Consider the following 11762-nt stretch of genomic DNA (forward strand, 5'->3'; position numbering starts at 1 on the left):
TGTTCCTCAGCCCCCCAACCATTTTTGTTGCCCATCACTGGACTCTCTCCAACTTGTCCACATCCTTTCTGCAGTGGGAGTCCCAAAACTGGACACAGTATTTACAGGTGATTCCCTTGTAAAACTGCTTCAGCAACTTTCTTAAGGACTGGATACAGAGGCTATGGGACGAGTGTTACTATAACAGCGTGCTGGGGCTGCGAGCTATTGCTGGGGGGGGTTGGAGGATGGAAGTGGCCTACAGATGCCTGTGTGTGTCAGGAAAGCAGTGATATGTGGGATTGCTGAATACTTGTCAAAACTCATCTCTCTTCCAGCACCGCAGCAGAGGGCTGTAGGACAGGCCATCGCTCCCTGGTTTTACCATCCTTGTGAGCAACTGTGGGCATTGCTCCCTGTGTTTTATCATCCTCATGAGTAACTTTTCATGGCTGTAAAGTGACGCCCCATAGTCAGGAGGAGGGGGATTCATTTTGGCTGTAGGAGTGCAACTCACTGAACCAGGAGGAAGATCCAGAAGTCTCTGAGCTCCCTAGGGATGCCTGTGAAGTAGGCACTTGGTAGTTAACATGTGATGGCATTTTTCTTGATATATCACAGGCTTCAGAACAGGACGGAGAAGAAACTGTGCCCTGTGCGATGGGATGGGTTGCATTGGGTGGGTGAGATGCATTGGTGAAGTGGCATGGGAACTGCCCGCTGGGACAGCAAACAGCGCTATAGCTTGGCGCCAGACAGACTGTGCTGGGGGCACCTAAGGGCTGGCAGCTTTCTCTGGGTTTGCTTCATGCCAAACAGGGCTCTTGGTATTAGATGAGTTAGAAAGCAGCAAAAAAAAGCGGGGGCGGTGGGGGGAGGGTTGCAAAATAACTCCTCCAAACTGGCAAAAGTTTCCAGTTCTGTTTTATTGATTCGTAGATGAGAACTCCATGCAGAAATAGTTTGCATGTTATACTGGATATGAGCATTTTCTATGCAAGAGTTAAAGCGGACTATTGTGTTTCAGGCAGGTGTAATTAGTTCTAAGAAGCCGATCTAATTGATTATTTGATTGTTTTCAATGCAGACCAGAGGGCAAATCACTCTCTGCAAGAAACAACAAATACCATCCGACCCACAACCCACTTCCTCTCCTGTTCCTTGCATTGGTGCCTCCTGTTATCAAAGCCTAGGATCAGACAAACCAGGCATTGGACCAAAAACCACAGGGCACATCTTGGGTGCCCATATACAGTGCCCTTCCAGACATGGTGAAAGGTTTGTCAAGAGCTTGAGGAACCCAGGGCCTGAAAAGATCTAGACTGGCATAAGCAATTCATGATTAGTACATGTGGAAGCAACACCCTGGCCACTCTCAAGGCAATTTTCATGTTGCTCCTGTTGTTCAGGGTCATAAGACACTAGCATCACACCTGAGAGTCTGCGCTCCTCTCCTGTCTAATGGGGACTTCCACTCGCATGCAAATGCTGCAATTTCTCATTTTTTAAGGAGATGTTTGTATTTTCACAGGAAAGGGTGAAACACATTTTAAGCAGGAATATATGCATCATCTGGGGCATAATGTAGCTTTTTAATTAATTTAATTTTAATTTCTATTTTAGAGGGATCCTTTTGTGTCCCACTTATTCTCCAAGGGACTTAAATCGCTTTCTCTTTGCGGGCGACAATGAAGTACATGCCAGAGAAATCGCAGATTTCCTGCATGGTGTCGTCATCCCTGGAGAGGACATCAAACTCCTGAATGGCAAAGCCAGCTGCACTAAGAGCCCCCCTCAAAAATTCCTCTGTCAGAACCAAACAGAAGAACTTTTTAGGACCAACCATGTAGAAACTGCTGCCCAAATCTCCGCTCAGCACCAGGTGTCCCCCTGGCTTTAGCAGAGAGCTGATGTTCTTCAGAGCAGCGCGGTAGGAGCTCTGGTCTTTGCAGACTGTTTCCAAGCAAAATGATGACACCAGGCAGTCAGCCGGAGGGAGAACATCTGGACCCAGGGGCTTGCTTTCGTGGACATCACATTTTAGGATATGGCTGATGGTTTTTTGTAGCTTCCCCTCTTTCTCAGTCCACTTGTGCCTAAAGGAAAGAACGAGGTATTGACTGACAAGTCTTTTCATGCCTCCGCACCATGATGGAGCCGTGCACATTGTAAGCAGACAGAGTTCCCCAGTGACATCGATTTCCTGAGTCTTTTGGACACCTCTGTTAGGGTTTGGGAAGCAAATACAATTAAACCTACCCCACAACAAGCCCCAAATGCTGCTTCCAGCTCCTCCCAAGTTTGCTGGTGGACCTTGGGCCGTTGGCAGCATTTTAGCCAGTCAGCCCCTGCCAGGGTTTCACACCAATTGCTGAATCGAGGCAAGTTTACTCACTACCATAGTTTCAAAGGATGTTGTGCTCAATCCCGGGGCTCTAGAAAAACTGTGAAGTCCCCAAAAGAAACCTCTTTCTCCCTCCCTTTGTCCCCCTGGCATTTCTGCCCACATCTCCCTCTGCCTTTGCTGCAGGCTCTTCTGGGCTGTCCAAAACAAAGTTTGCCTCTTTGTGTGTCCCATTTGATCAAAGAGTGGAGCTGCCCCTCTCTAGACCGACCTCTGCGGCATGCTAGGGGCATGGGGATGAGCTTCCATCCCTTACCTGCCTCCCTCCAGTTCACACATGTATTTCCCCACTTGAGACCAGTCAAATGCTCCAGGCTCCTGCTTCAGCCATTTCTGCAGCTCCTGGCAATTCTGGTCCCTGCAGTCTGCAATGATGATCTCCTTGAAGGTCTCACAGGCTGAGAGAAGCGGGTAGATCGCAGGGCTGTTGCTGATGCTAATCAGAGTGTCGCCTTTGACGGCACCTGGGTTGGGACAGAGAATTTTGGAGCTCATTGAGTTTTATCCAAGTTCAAGGGAATCCCAGTAATGCTGGGCTACGGTATTTTTTTCCAATTAATTTCACAGAATCATAAAAAAATGAGAGCTGGAAGGGACCTCAGGAGGTCACATCAATCCAACCCCTGCTCCAAGCAGGACCAGCCCCAACTACATCATCCCATCTGAGGCTTTGTCTAGCCGGGTCTTCAAAACCTCCAAGGATGGAGACTCCACCACCTCTCTGGGTAACCTGCCCCAGTGCTTCACCACTCTCCTTGTGAGAGAGTTTTTTCCTAATATCCAACCTAAAATATCACACCTGTTTCCACTGAGGACCCCAACCCAAGTCCCCCTGGCCTTAAACCAGTCTGTCCTCAGATTATGACCACAAGAACTGAATAACTTTTGGTTAAATTAAATCGGGGTTATCCATAGAGGCAGAGGGACCCTGTAGATCAACCTGGATGAGTGCAGCAAACAGCTACACAGAGATGAAGAGAGCTCTCTAGTGTTTGCAAACTGCTGGGCCCGGAGCAGAGGCAGTGTACCCCAAATCTGGGTACACTTCCCCACCCCTGAGAGAGGACATGTCGATATTTGGTTGTAGGGCACTGCACTATATTCTCCAAATTCTCTCCAACTCTTGTATGGTTATCTTGAGATTTTCACAGACATTTTTTGCAATTTGGACACCCCCCAGCATCTAATGGAAGGTCTCTCCCTAAACACCATCAGTAGCTTTAAATTCTCCATCTAAATATGTGGAAAAGTAGACAACTGGACAAATGCTGCTGGAGAAATAATGCTGGTCCCTGGCAGTTGCACTCTGTGTGACTTAATACGCCTCTTGTTTCTCTGTATGAAATAGTTCTCCGGCTAGTTCATGCAGCTTCCTTTTCCCTCCAGGAAGAGTGCAGAAAATACAGGCTCTGCCTGAACACATGTTATTTTTTCTGATTTTGTTTCATTTCACCATACTCCTGCCCTCTAGCTAATGGGTCCTTACTGCCACCTTGTATAGCAGGTGAAAGCAGAGGTTTTCTCATGCTAAGCTGCACTCAGATGAGATAGGAAGGATTACACTAATAACTGTTGTGCTTCCTTCCACTTTGCCCCTCCTGTTACAAACAAATCAGGGTAGAAAGCATCTATTTCTATGAAATCATTCAAAAAAAAATGCTGAAAATTCCATCAAAATGGATGCAATGTTGTGAAAATTTCCAGTTCTGGTGAATGAATATTTGTTGACTCAGAAAACAGTTCACTGCAAAATACCTCAGCAGCTCAACCCAGAAGACAGCCCACACTCTCCTGATGTTATTTTTTCACAAATTTCTCAGTCTATGACCCACAGAACAGAGCTCTTCTGAGCTACTAATGCTATTTTTTCAAAAAAAAAAATTGAGAAATGAAGGGAATTTCAAAGTTTTTGCCAATCACTGTAGCTCCAATGTTAGAAAAAAAAAAGTAAAGGGGTGGGGAGTGTCAGTTTGAGGCCAATCCTGGGACCAGGCTTCTGTCAACAAAATCAGAGCCAAAAATACAATTCCTGCCAGATGGCAGGAGCTTAAGTTAACCCGACCTGTTCTTTTTTTCATTATTTTGCCTGTTTTATATAAACAACCCAGCCCATCATCACTCAGCATCTAAACCAAGCCTTTTAACGCTTCCTATGTTGCAGCCAGAGACACTTGATGTTGGATGCTCAGTGTTAAGTGTTCATTTTACAGATTACAAGTCAGGCTGAGAAGACAACTTTGATATCACACACTTGGATTTCTCCAGGCATTCGGTGATATCTTGATTAAGGAACTCACGTGTATATGGGTTTAACGGGAGGTGGATTTTGAGATATCTCAAAACATACTGATAGCTGTTGATTGGGAGATGCTGTTGAGTAGATCAGGTCTTTGGAGGCCCCCTCCCCCTGGAAGCCAGGCTCGGATTCAATGCTCTTTAATAACACAATTCATGTCTAAAATTTATGATCTGAAACCTCTGCCTGTCACATTTGCAGGTGGAGCAGTGTTTGGGGTGGGGTAGTAGACAACGAGGAAATCCAGCTCGTGTTTCTGTGTCCTGGATCAGCATCCACAACACGTGCTCCAGTGCAAGGTGATACGCCTGGGAACGGCAAACCCTGGAGGGGAGTAGCTTCCCTTAGAAAGCAGTGGCTCCAAGAAGGACTTTGCCTCAACATGAGCCTTCAGTGCAGCACCGAGGCAGTACAGGTCAATGCAGTCAGTTCTTGGCTGAGTACAAATGAGGTTGGAAGCAGGAAGCAATGCTACTCCTCTATGCAACACTAATATGACTCGCCACCACCCTGTGTTCAGCAGAGCTGGACAAAATCTTTCAGACAGAACTGGTTTGCAGCAACAAAAGCAGAACCAGATCGGGAACTTTCCTCTCACTCAGGTTGTCCTGGCACTTTTTAACCCAAGCATGAACCTTTTTTTATTTCAAGGCAGCCTTTTTGTTTAGACAGGTAGCTCCATGTTACTAAGTAACCCTGGAAAAGGTCAAAAGCAATGAGGATTTTTTTTTTTCCTTTTGTTTTTGGTCCTGCAAACAAACTGGGAAACCAACAATTTGCAAAGCTGCCAGGTCCAGTTCTGGTATCCATGGTTTAGGAGAGGCATGGGGACGCTACGGGGGTCGGTCCTGAGTCCCTAAGAATCTGAGCTCATGGCCCAGTGAAGAGCACGCCTTGAGAAGAAGGAATCTTGTGGTCTGATCCCTTCTTTTTGCATGACAGTGAGTGACACTAAGCACAAAAACACATCCCAGCCTGCACCAAACCAACAGGCAGCCCTAACAGAGGCTTCGGCACTGCCTGCTCCCAGGTTCGGGCATTCTCCGCTGCAACACGCAGTTTAGTCTCCCAAGGACCGGGGTGTTTGGGCATAACTGAAGTCTGTAGCCTTAAGAAAACGGCGATTGGGTGAAATGTGAAAGTTTTTGCTGCACGGGAGATCAGAAAAGACGGTCCCTTCCCTTTAGCTCTGTGCTGGGATAGTCAGGGCAGCTTCCTGGGAACTTACCTGGGGTGAAGGTTTTGTAGTGATGTCTTAGCACAAACTTGATGAACTCGTACTCCAAGCTGTTTTCATTTAAGTTAAAGAATTCCATGTACGCCTTGGGATCGTAGTCTGCTTCAAGAACATGCTCTTCTGTTAACTCAGCCATGATCCTTCTCTGGCGTTTGTACAACCCGTGTCCAAGGGTTGCAAAAGGACTCCTGACTACAAACCCAGCCCAAAACCACCCAGGATCTGAGCGGAGCCTTTTAACACTTTCAGTGCCGTGAGCATCAAAGGCAGAGCTTGTTGACTGTGGGAGCTCAGTGTTGTTTTAGATTTATAGTTGGCTGTTCCTCTTTTCCTGGTTTGTGTGCGCATGTGCCTGTCGCATCTGATTTTAAACAGCGGCTTGAACTCCAGACTGATGCAGCTGCTGGAGCTCTGCAAGAAGTTAATAACAATAGGCTGGAAGGAAATTCAGTTCACTCTCCTTCCATAAGAAGCTTGAGGACACGAGCACAGAGTCATAAACCAAAGAGTCATAGAGCAATAGGGCTGGAAGGGACCTCCGGAGGCCATCGAGTCCAACCCGCTACCTGAGGCAGGATCATCCCTATCCAAACCATCCCATACAATCATGATCTAGACTCTACCTAAGACTACCTCCAACCCTGATGCAACATAGACCTAGCATCCCAACCTGCCGCTAATAAAGCAGGGGAACCACAGCTTCTTTTAGATGTTGCCTCTATATGATCAAGAGGTCCTGGGTAGAGACCACATCCCTCACTATAGAGAAAGGCAAAACCCCCACTGTCCATACCAATCTGACCATGGGGGAAAATTCCTCCCTAATGCCAAAAAGGATGTGGCATGGCAGACCGGCAGCAGAGCAAAGGAAAGGTAATTTCTAATTCAGTTCCAGGAGCATGTAGGTCATCACACACACTATGTCTGGAGAATGTATTTTAAGCAATGAAATAGCCTAATCAGCCCATGTGGTGCATGCTACACTACTACAGCAGCCAGAATAAAACATGCATCTTCATGGAAAGCTTGTAACCTGTGTCCTCTTGCAGCATCTTCCCCTCAGAGGATGGCAAAATACTTTGGCAACCCTGAACCTCACAGCTGAAGCCAGAGGCAATATTCTCAGCATCACAGCATCTGTCTATCTCACCCACATGAAGTTATAGCTGTGAAGACTGATGTCTTTATAGTATCTGAGCCCTGAATATTTTAGTCTGGTGAGCACAAGATGAAGGGTCTCCACTGAACATCCCTTACCATCAGCCCTCTTTTTCCATTGGCACAACCCCAGAATCACCATAGAGGTTTCTAGGAAGATAAAGAAAATGGGTTCCAGGGCTTCTGTGCAGGGGATGGGGTTCAAAGCTTTTGGGAGTAGCTGTTGGATATCTAAGTTGGTCAAATGTCCAGCTACCTCTGCAGCCAGGCTGCAGTGAATGTGCAGTTTACTTCCTGCCAGCTCCTGTGAACAAGACCTTTAGTCTGAGCACAACCCTACCCCCAGCACCTTGCATGAGCAAACTGAGGCAAAGGGTAAGAAATGGAGGAGTGTTACTTCTTGGGACTATCCAAATTTTCTATACCTCAAATCCCTGAACTGTAAAAAATGTCTATCCCCGCTGCAATTGTGGTGTCCTGGCAATGTGGTTGGGAAGGACATGGGTGATGCACATTTCCAGGGAACTCATAAACCTGAGGAAAAGGATGACATAGTACAGTTAGAGAACAATTTTGCATTTATTGGAAACAATGCAAAGCCACACATAATACATTGGTTTAGGTCTAGTAGAGTCAGTCTCTCATGTTCATCACTGGGAATATTTAATAAAGCTGTCTTTTTTGCAGGGAAAAAGATTCCATTTTTCATGCAGCTAATTTCGAGAAGTAATGTGACATTTGACAAACACTTGAGCAGCATCCATTGAGTTACCTGGAGATGCCAAAAATGTGGAGAGCAAGAACAAGGACAACCACCACGACAGAGAACAGCATTCCTCTCACTAAGTGGTTTCCTGGAGGTTTGCTTCAGAAAATGCCAAGGCCAAAAGGACAGGGTGTGCAGAAAGCGTTCAAGAATCCCAAAATTTAAGGCATGTTAATCAGCATATTTCTACTGGACTATCTACTGCAAAGGAATTTTATTTTGTTTTGTTGCTGCAGCAACTAAGTATCGGGTGCCACTGTTGAAATGGGCACGGTATCCAGAGTCTCTCTTGCCTGAAGAAGGGTGTATGTGCCTGAAAACTTGCAAAGAACAATATTTCCAGCTATTTAGCTGGTCTAAAAAAAGCTATCTCATCTACCCAAAGAGCCTGCCAGCTCTCATCCACACAGCTGAGTATTTACTCACTCAAGTAGTCCCACCCATTTCAAACAGGGCTGCTGTCTGGAGCTGTGGTCACCAGATAAGCAAAGCAGCTGCCCTGCGGCCCAAAGAGAAGCCAGCACGAGCCTATATCATCTTTTCACTCGGAGAATCATGGAAAAGAAGAGCTGCAAGGGACCTCAGGAGGTCGTTTAGCCCAACCCTTTGCTCAAGACAGGATCATGTAAAGCATCCCAGACAAGCATTAGCCTAACCTGTTCTTAAAGCTGGGCAAGCAACCCTGGTGCCTGGGCCCATAGCCCCAAAACAAGCTGGACGAGCAACCCTACTACCTGGCCCATAGCCCCAAAATACCAAGAATACCCTAGCCTGGTAAAGCAGGGGGGCAAGGGCACTGGCAATGTCCTGCTGCTGCAAGGACAAGAAGTGGTTGTTAAAATACGCTAGAGAGCACCAAGGAAAAAGAACTATGTCTGCTGCTACAGAAGAAGGTGAAAACCCCTATAGTTTCCACTCAGGCTATGTGACAACTTGACTTTTCTGCTCATAAATCCCGAATTCCATCAATTCCAGTCAATCCCATTCCAAGGAATGAGTACAGATCAAGGCCAAGATACCAATTAGGGTCTGCTAGTTATTGCCTCGAACTGCCCCTCTATGGGGGTAAACGTCGTCAGTCCAAATTAAGGGCACGTAGGAAAATCTTTCCCTGTCATCATGGGGAATGCACAACAATTAAAGGAGAAAAGAGCCATGACCAGCAAGAGAATGAAGCCTTCATAAGATTCTCTTTTCCCACTGGGGACAATTTTCCCCAAATTCTCCAAGGGACTTAATCACTTTAATTTTTGTGGGCGACAATGAAGTACATCCCAGAGAAATCACAGATGTCGTGCTGGGCCACGTCAGCCCGGGAGAGAACCTCAACCGTCTCAACGGTGAAGCCCGTTGCATTAAGAGCCTCCCTTAAAAATTCCTCTGTCAGGGCCAAACAAGAGAACTTTTTGGGACCGACCATGTAGAAACTGCTGCCCAAATCTCCACTCAGCACCAAGTGCCCCCCTGGCTTTAGCAGAGAGCTGATGTTCCTCAGAGCGGCGCGGTAGGAGCTCTGGTCTTTGCTGGCAGCTTCCAAGCACAGCGATGAGACCAGGCAGTCGGCCGGAGGCAGGACAACGGGATCCAAGGGGTTGCTTTTGTGGACATCACATTTTAGGACGCGTTTGATGGCTCCTCGTAACTTCCCCTCTTTCTCAGCCCATTTGTTCCTAAAGAGAGACGAGGAAAGAGAGAAGAGGAAAGCAAGAGGTTATCTGTTTTGGTGTGTTTTAAATGCCTCCCCCAGGATACAGATCTGAGAAATGGGCACGTGGGTTTTGTGTCTCTGCTTTCCATTCCCTTGGAGAAGGATTTAATAAATGGGGGAGCTTTGAAAGCCATTTTGCCCCACCCTGCCTGAAATTTGGGTGGATTCTCACAGGCAGGCTTAAACCCATGGGATTTCGATGGCAGCTTGGTACCTGTCTCCCTCCAGCTCACACACGTGCTGCACCACCGGAGTCCAGTCAAATGCTCCGGGCTCGTTCTTCAGCCACTTCAGCAGCTCCTGGCAATTTTGGTCCATATAATCTGAAGCAATGATCTCCTTAAATGACTCGCAGGCAGAAAGCAGCTGGTAAATGGTGGGTCCACTGCCAATATCAATCAGGGTGTGGCCTGTCACAGCACCTGGTTGGGGTTAAAGAATGGTTCAAGATGACCATCACCTCTTCCCCGTGCTGCATGCCCTCCAGCAGAGGCAGGGGACAAGCAGCCCCGCTAAAGCTGCAGCCTTTCCTGATTCTTGCTCTGCTTTACGGGTGCTCCTTCCTTTCCAGGGGCTGCGGAAATGAACTGATAAAGAACCAAAACAAGGCATCACAATGCTTGAGTTTTAGCAGTTTCTCCTTCCTGCTCCCCCTGCACTCAGCCTCTTTCAGTCCATGAACCATACCCCAAAACATGATTTCTATTGCACCTAGGTGAGCATTTTTATTCAGCGTTAATTATTTCATAAAACCAAGTGCCTCCAATCCCATTGCTGCACCCTGACTCTTGCAACCCCCTTTGCAAATGCTATGAGAAAGGCCAATCTCTAGGTTACCCCTGCCTGCCTCTGGGCTTACACCACCTGATATTAATAAAGCAGCGATGTGTGTCTGGGCAGAGCTGCACTTGCAATCCCACAGGCATATCCCACTTACTCCCCCATATCAGATTCCTTCAAAACCCTTTAGTTCAAGGGATGGCTTCATGACAGTCTAAGGAGAAGGGGAAATCTGCTATATAACAATCTGCTCCAGGACAGCGAGGGCGCTGAATAGCCTCTCCTCTCTGCTCACGGATCTCCAGGCACTTTAGGCAGGGCAGGAGTTCACAACATCACCCCTTGCTTAAGGGATGAGGACGAGCAGGGGGCACAGAGAGCTGACAGGAGGGCAACTGCTCTAGAGTCCAACAGGAGGGTGGTGGTGTGGACACGGGGCATCATTTTCCTAAGAAAAGTCCAGTGCCTGATTTTTTGCAGGCAATGCATGAGAGGGGAGGGTGGGAGAAGCTCTCCAATGCTCTGCACCCTGTTCAGAGGCTAAGCATGAACACTTGGCATTTTTGCTGTGCTTTGTAGCTGGAAAGCCCTTGGGAAATCACTTGCACAAAAGCTTGTGGGCAGCAAGACAAACTTGGTGAACTGCCCAAGAACTGTTTGTCACACGGCTGAGACACTTGTCTCTAGCAACTGCAGACCACAAGCACGTCGCACGGGCAGTGCAACCTCCCACCCCGTCTCCTCTCTGAGTGCCTGGCTGGTCGTGCCTCTGTCTGGCCAAGAGAAGACAAGAGTGCCCAGGGCTTTGGGAAGGACCTACCAGAAGTGAAGGTTTTGCAGTAGTGTTTCAGGACAAATGTGAGGAACTCATCCCCCAAGGTGCCTCCTCCAAACTTGAAGTATTCCAGGTACGCCGTGGGCTCGAACTCTGCCTTGTAGACCTCCCCTCCCGTGAAGGCAGCCATGGGTTTGCTCTGCCCTGGCTCTTCCCTGGCTCTGCTCTATTCTTGCCTGAGTCTGTTCTTGGGGCTTGTATTATCCCATCTGCACTCAGCCTTTTAACCCCTTTGTGCCCCTGACACTGAAAAGCTCCTTGTAGCTTGTCTATACCTCAGATGGTCACTTTAGGGTTGCAGCCGGCTGTTAACAATCCCCACTTGCCCTTTGAGCCGAAGGGGGAGGACACCCCAGGCCCATCCTTAGGGAACCCAAGGTTGCAGCGGTCACAGAGTGATGTGAATAGTTAATGGCTCAAGGCCATCCCATCAGCCGCCCCCTTGGCAGCATCACAGCATATGCATGTGCACAGCAAGGGACTTCTGACCCTTGGCCAAATTCCCCATCGTGGACATGAGAGCAGCGAGGAGAGAGCGCAAGTTCATACAAAGATCAACATCAGCAGCACAAAAGCTCTCTTATGCCTCACTGTGGCAT

The 11762-nt window shown here is 47.7% G+C and overlaps 2 protein-coding genes across 2 annotated transcripts; both read right to left on the reverse strand.

Moving 5' to 3' along the window:
* Positions 1-887: 887 nt before the first annotated feature.
* On the reverse strand, positions 888-6223 carry LOC102377716 (nicotinamide N-methyltransferase-like). The gene is made up of 3 exons (XM_006039148.3): positions 5908-6223; positions 2640-2847; positions 888-2075 (listed from the first exon to the last, which is right to left on the reverse strand). The coding sequence occupies exons 1-3, from the start codon at positions 6050-6052 to the stop codon at positions 1640-1642; spliced, it is 789 nt and encodes a 262-aa protein (XP_006039210.1). The 5' UTR covers positions 6053-6223; the 3' UTR covers positions 888-1639.
* A 1411-nt stretch (positions 6224-7634) lies between these two features.
* Positions 7635-11504, reverse strand: LOC102377959 (nicotinamide N-methyltransferase-like). Its single transcript, XM_006039149.3, has 3 exons — positions 11149-11504; positions 9763-9970; positions 7635-9510 (listed from the first exon to the last, which is right to left on the reverse strand). Exons 1-3 carry the CDS (start codon positions 11291-11293, stop codon positions 9084-9086), a joined length of 780 nt encoding a protein of 259 aa, XP_006039211.1. The 5' UTR covers positions 11294-11504; the 3' UTR covers positions 7635-9083.
* Positions 11505-11762: the final 258 nt, after the last annotated feature.

This window comes from Alligator sinensis, unplaced genomic scaffold (genome assembly GCF_000455745.1).
Source record: "Alligator sinensis unplaced genomic scaffold, ASM45574v1 scaffold1679_1, whole genome shotgun sequence".
In the NCBI taxonomy this organism is placed as follows: Eukaryota; Metazoa; Chordata; order Crocodylia; family Alligatoridae; genus Alligator; species Alligator sinensis.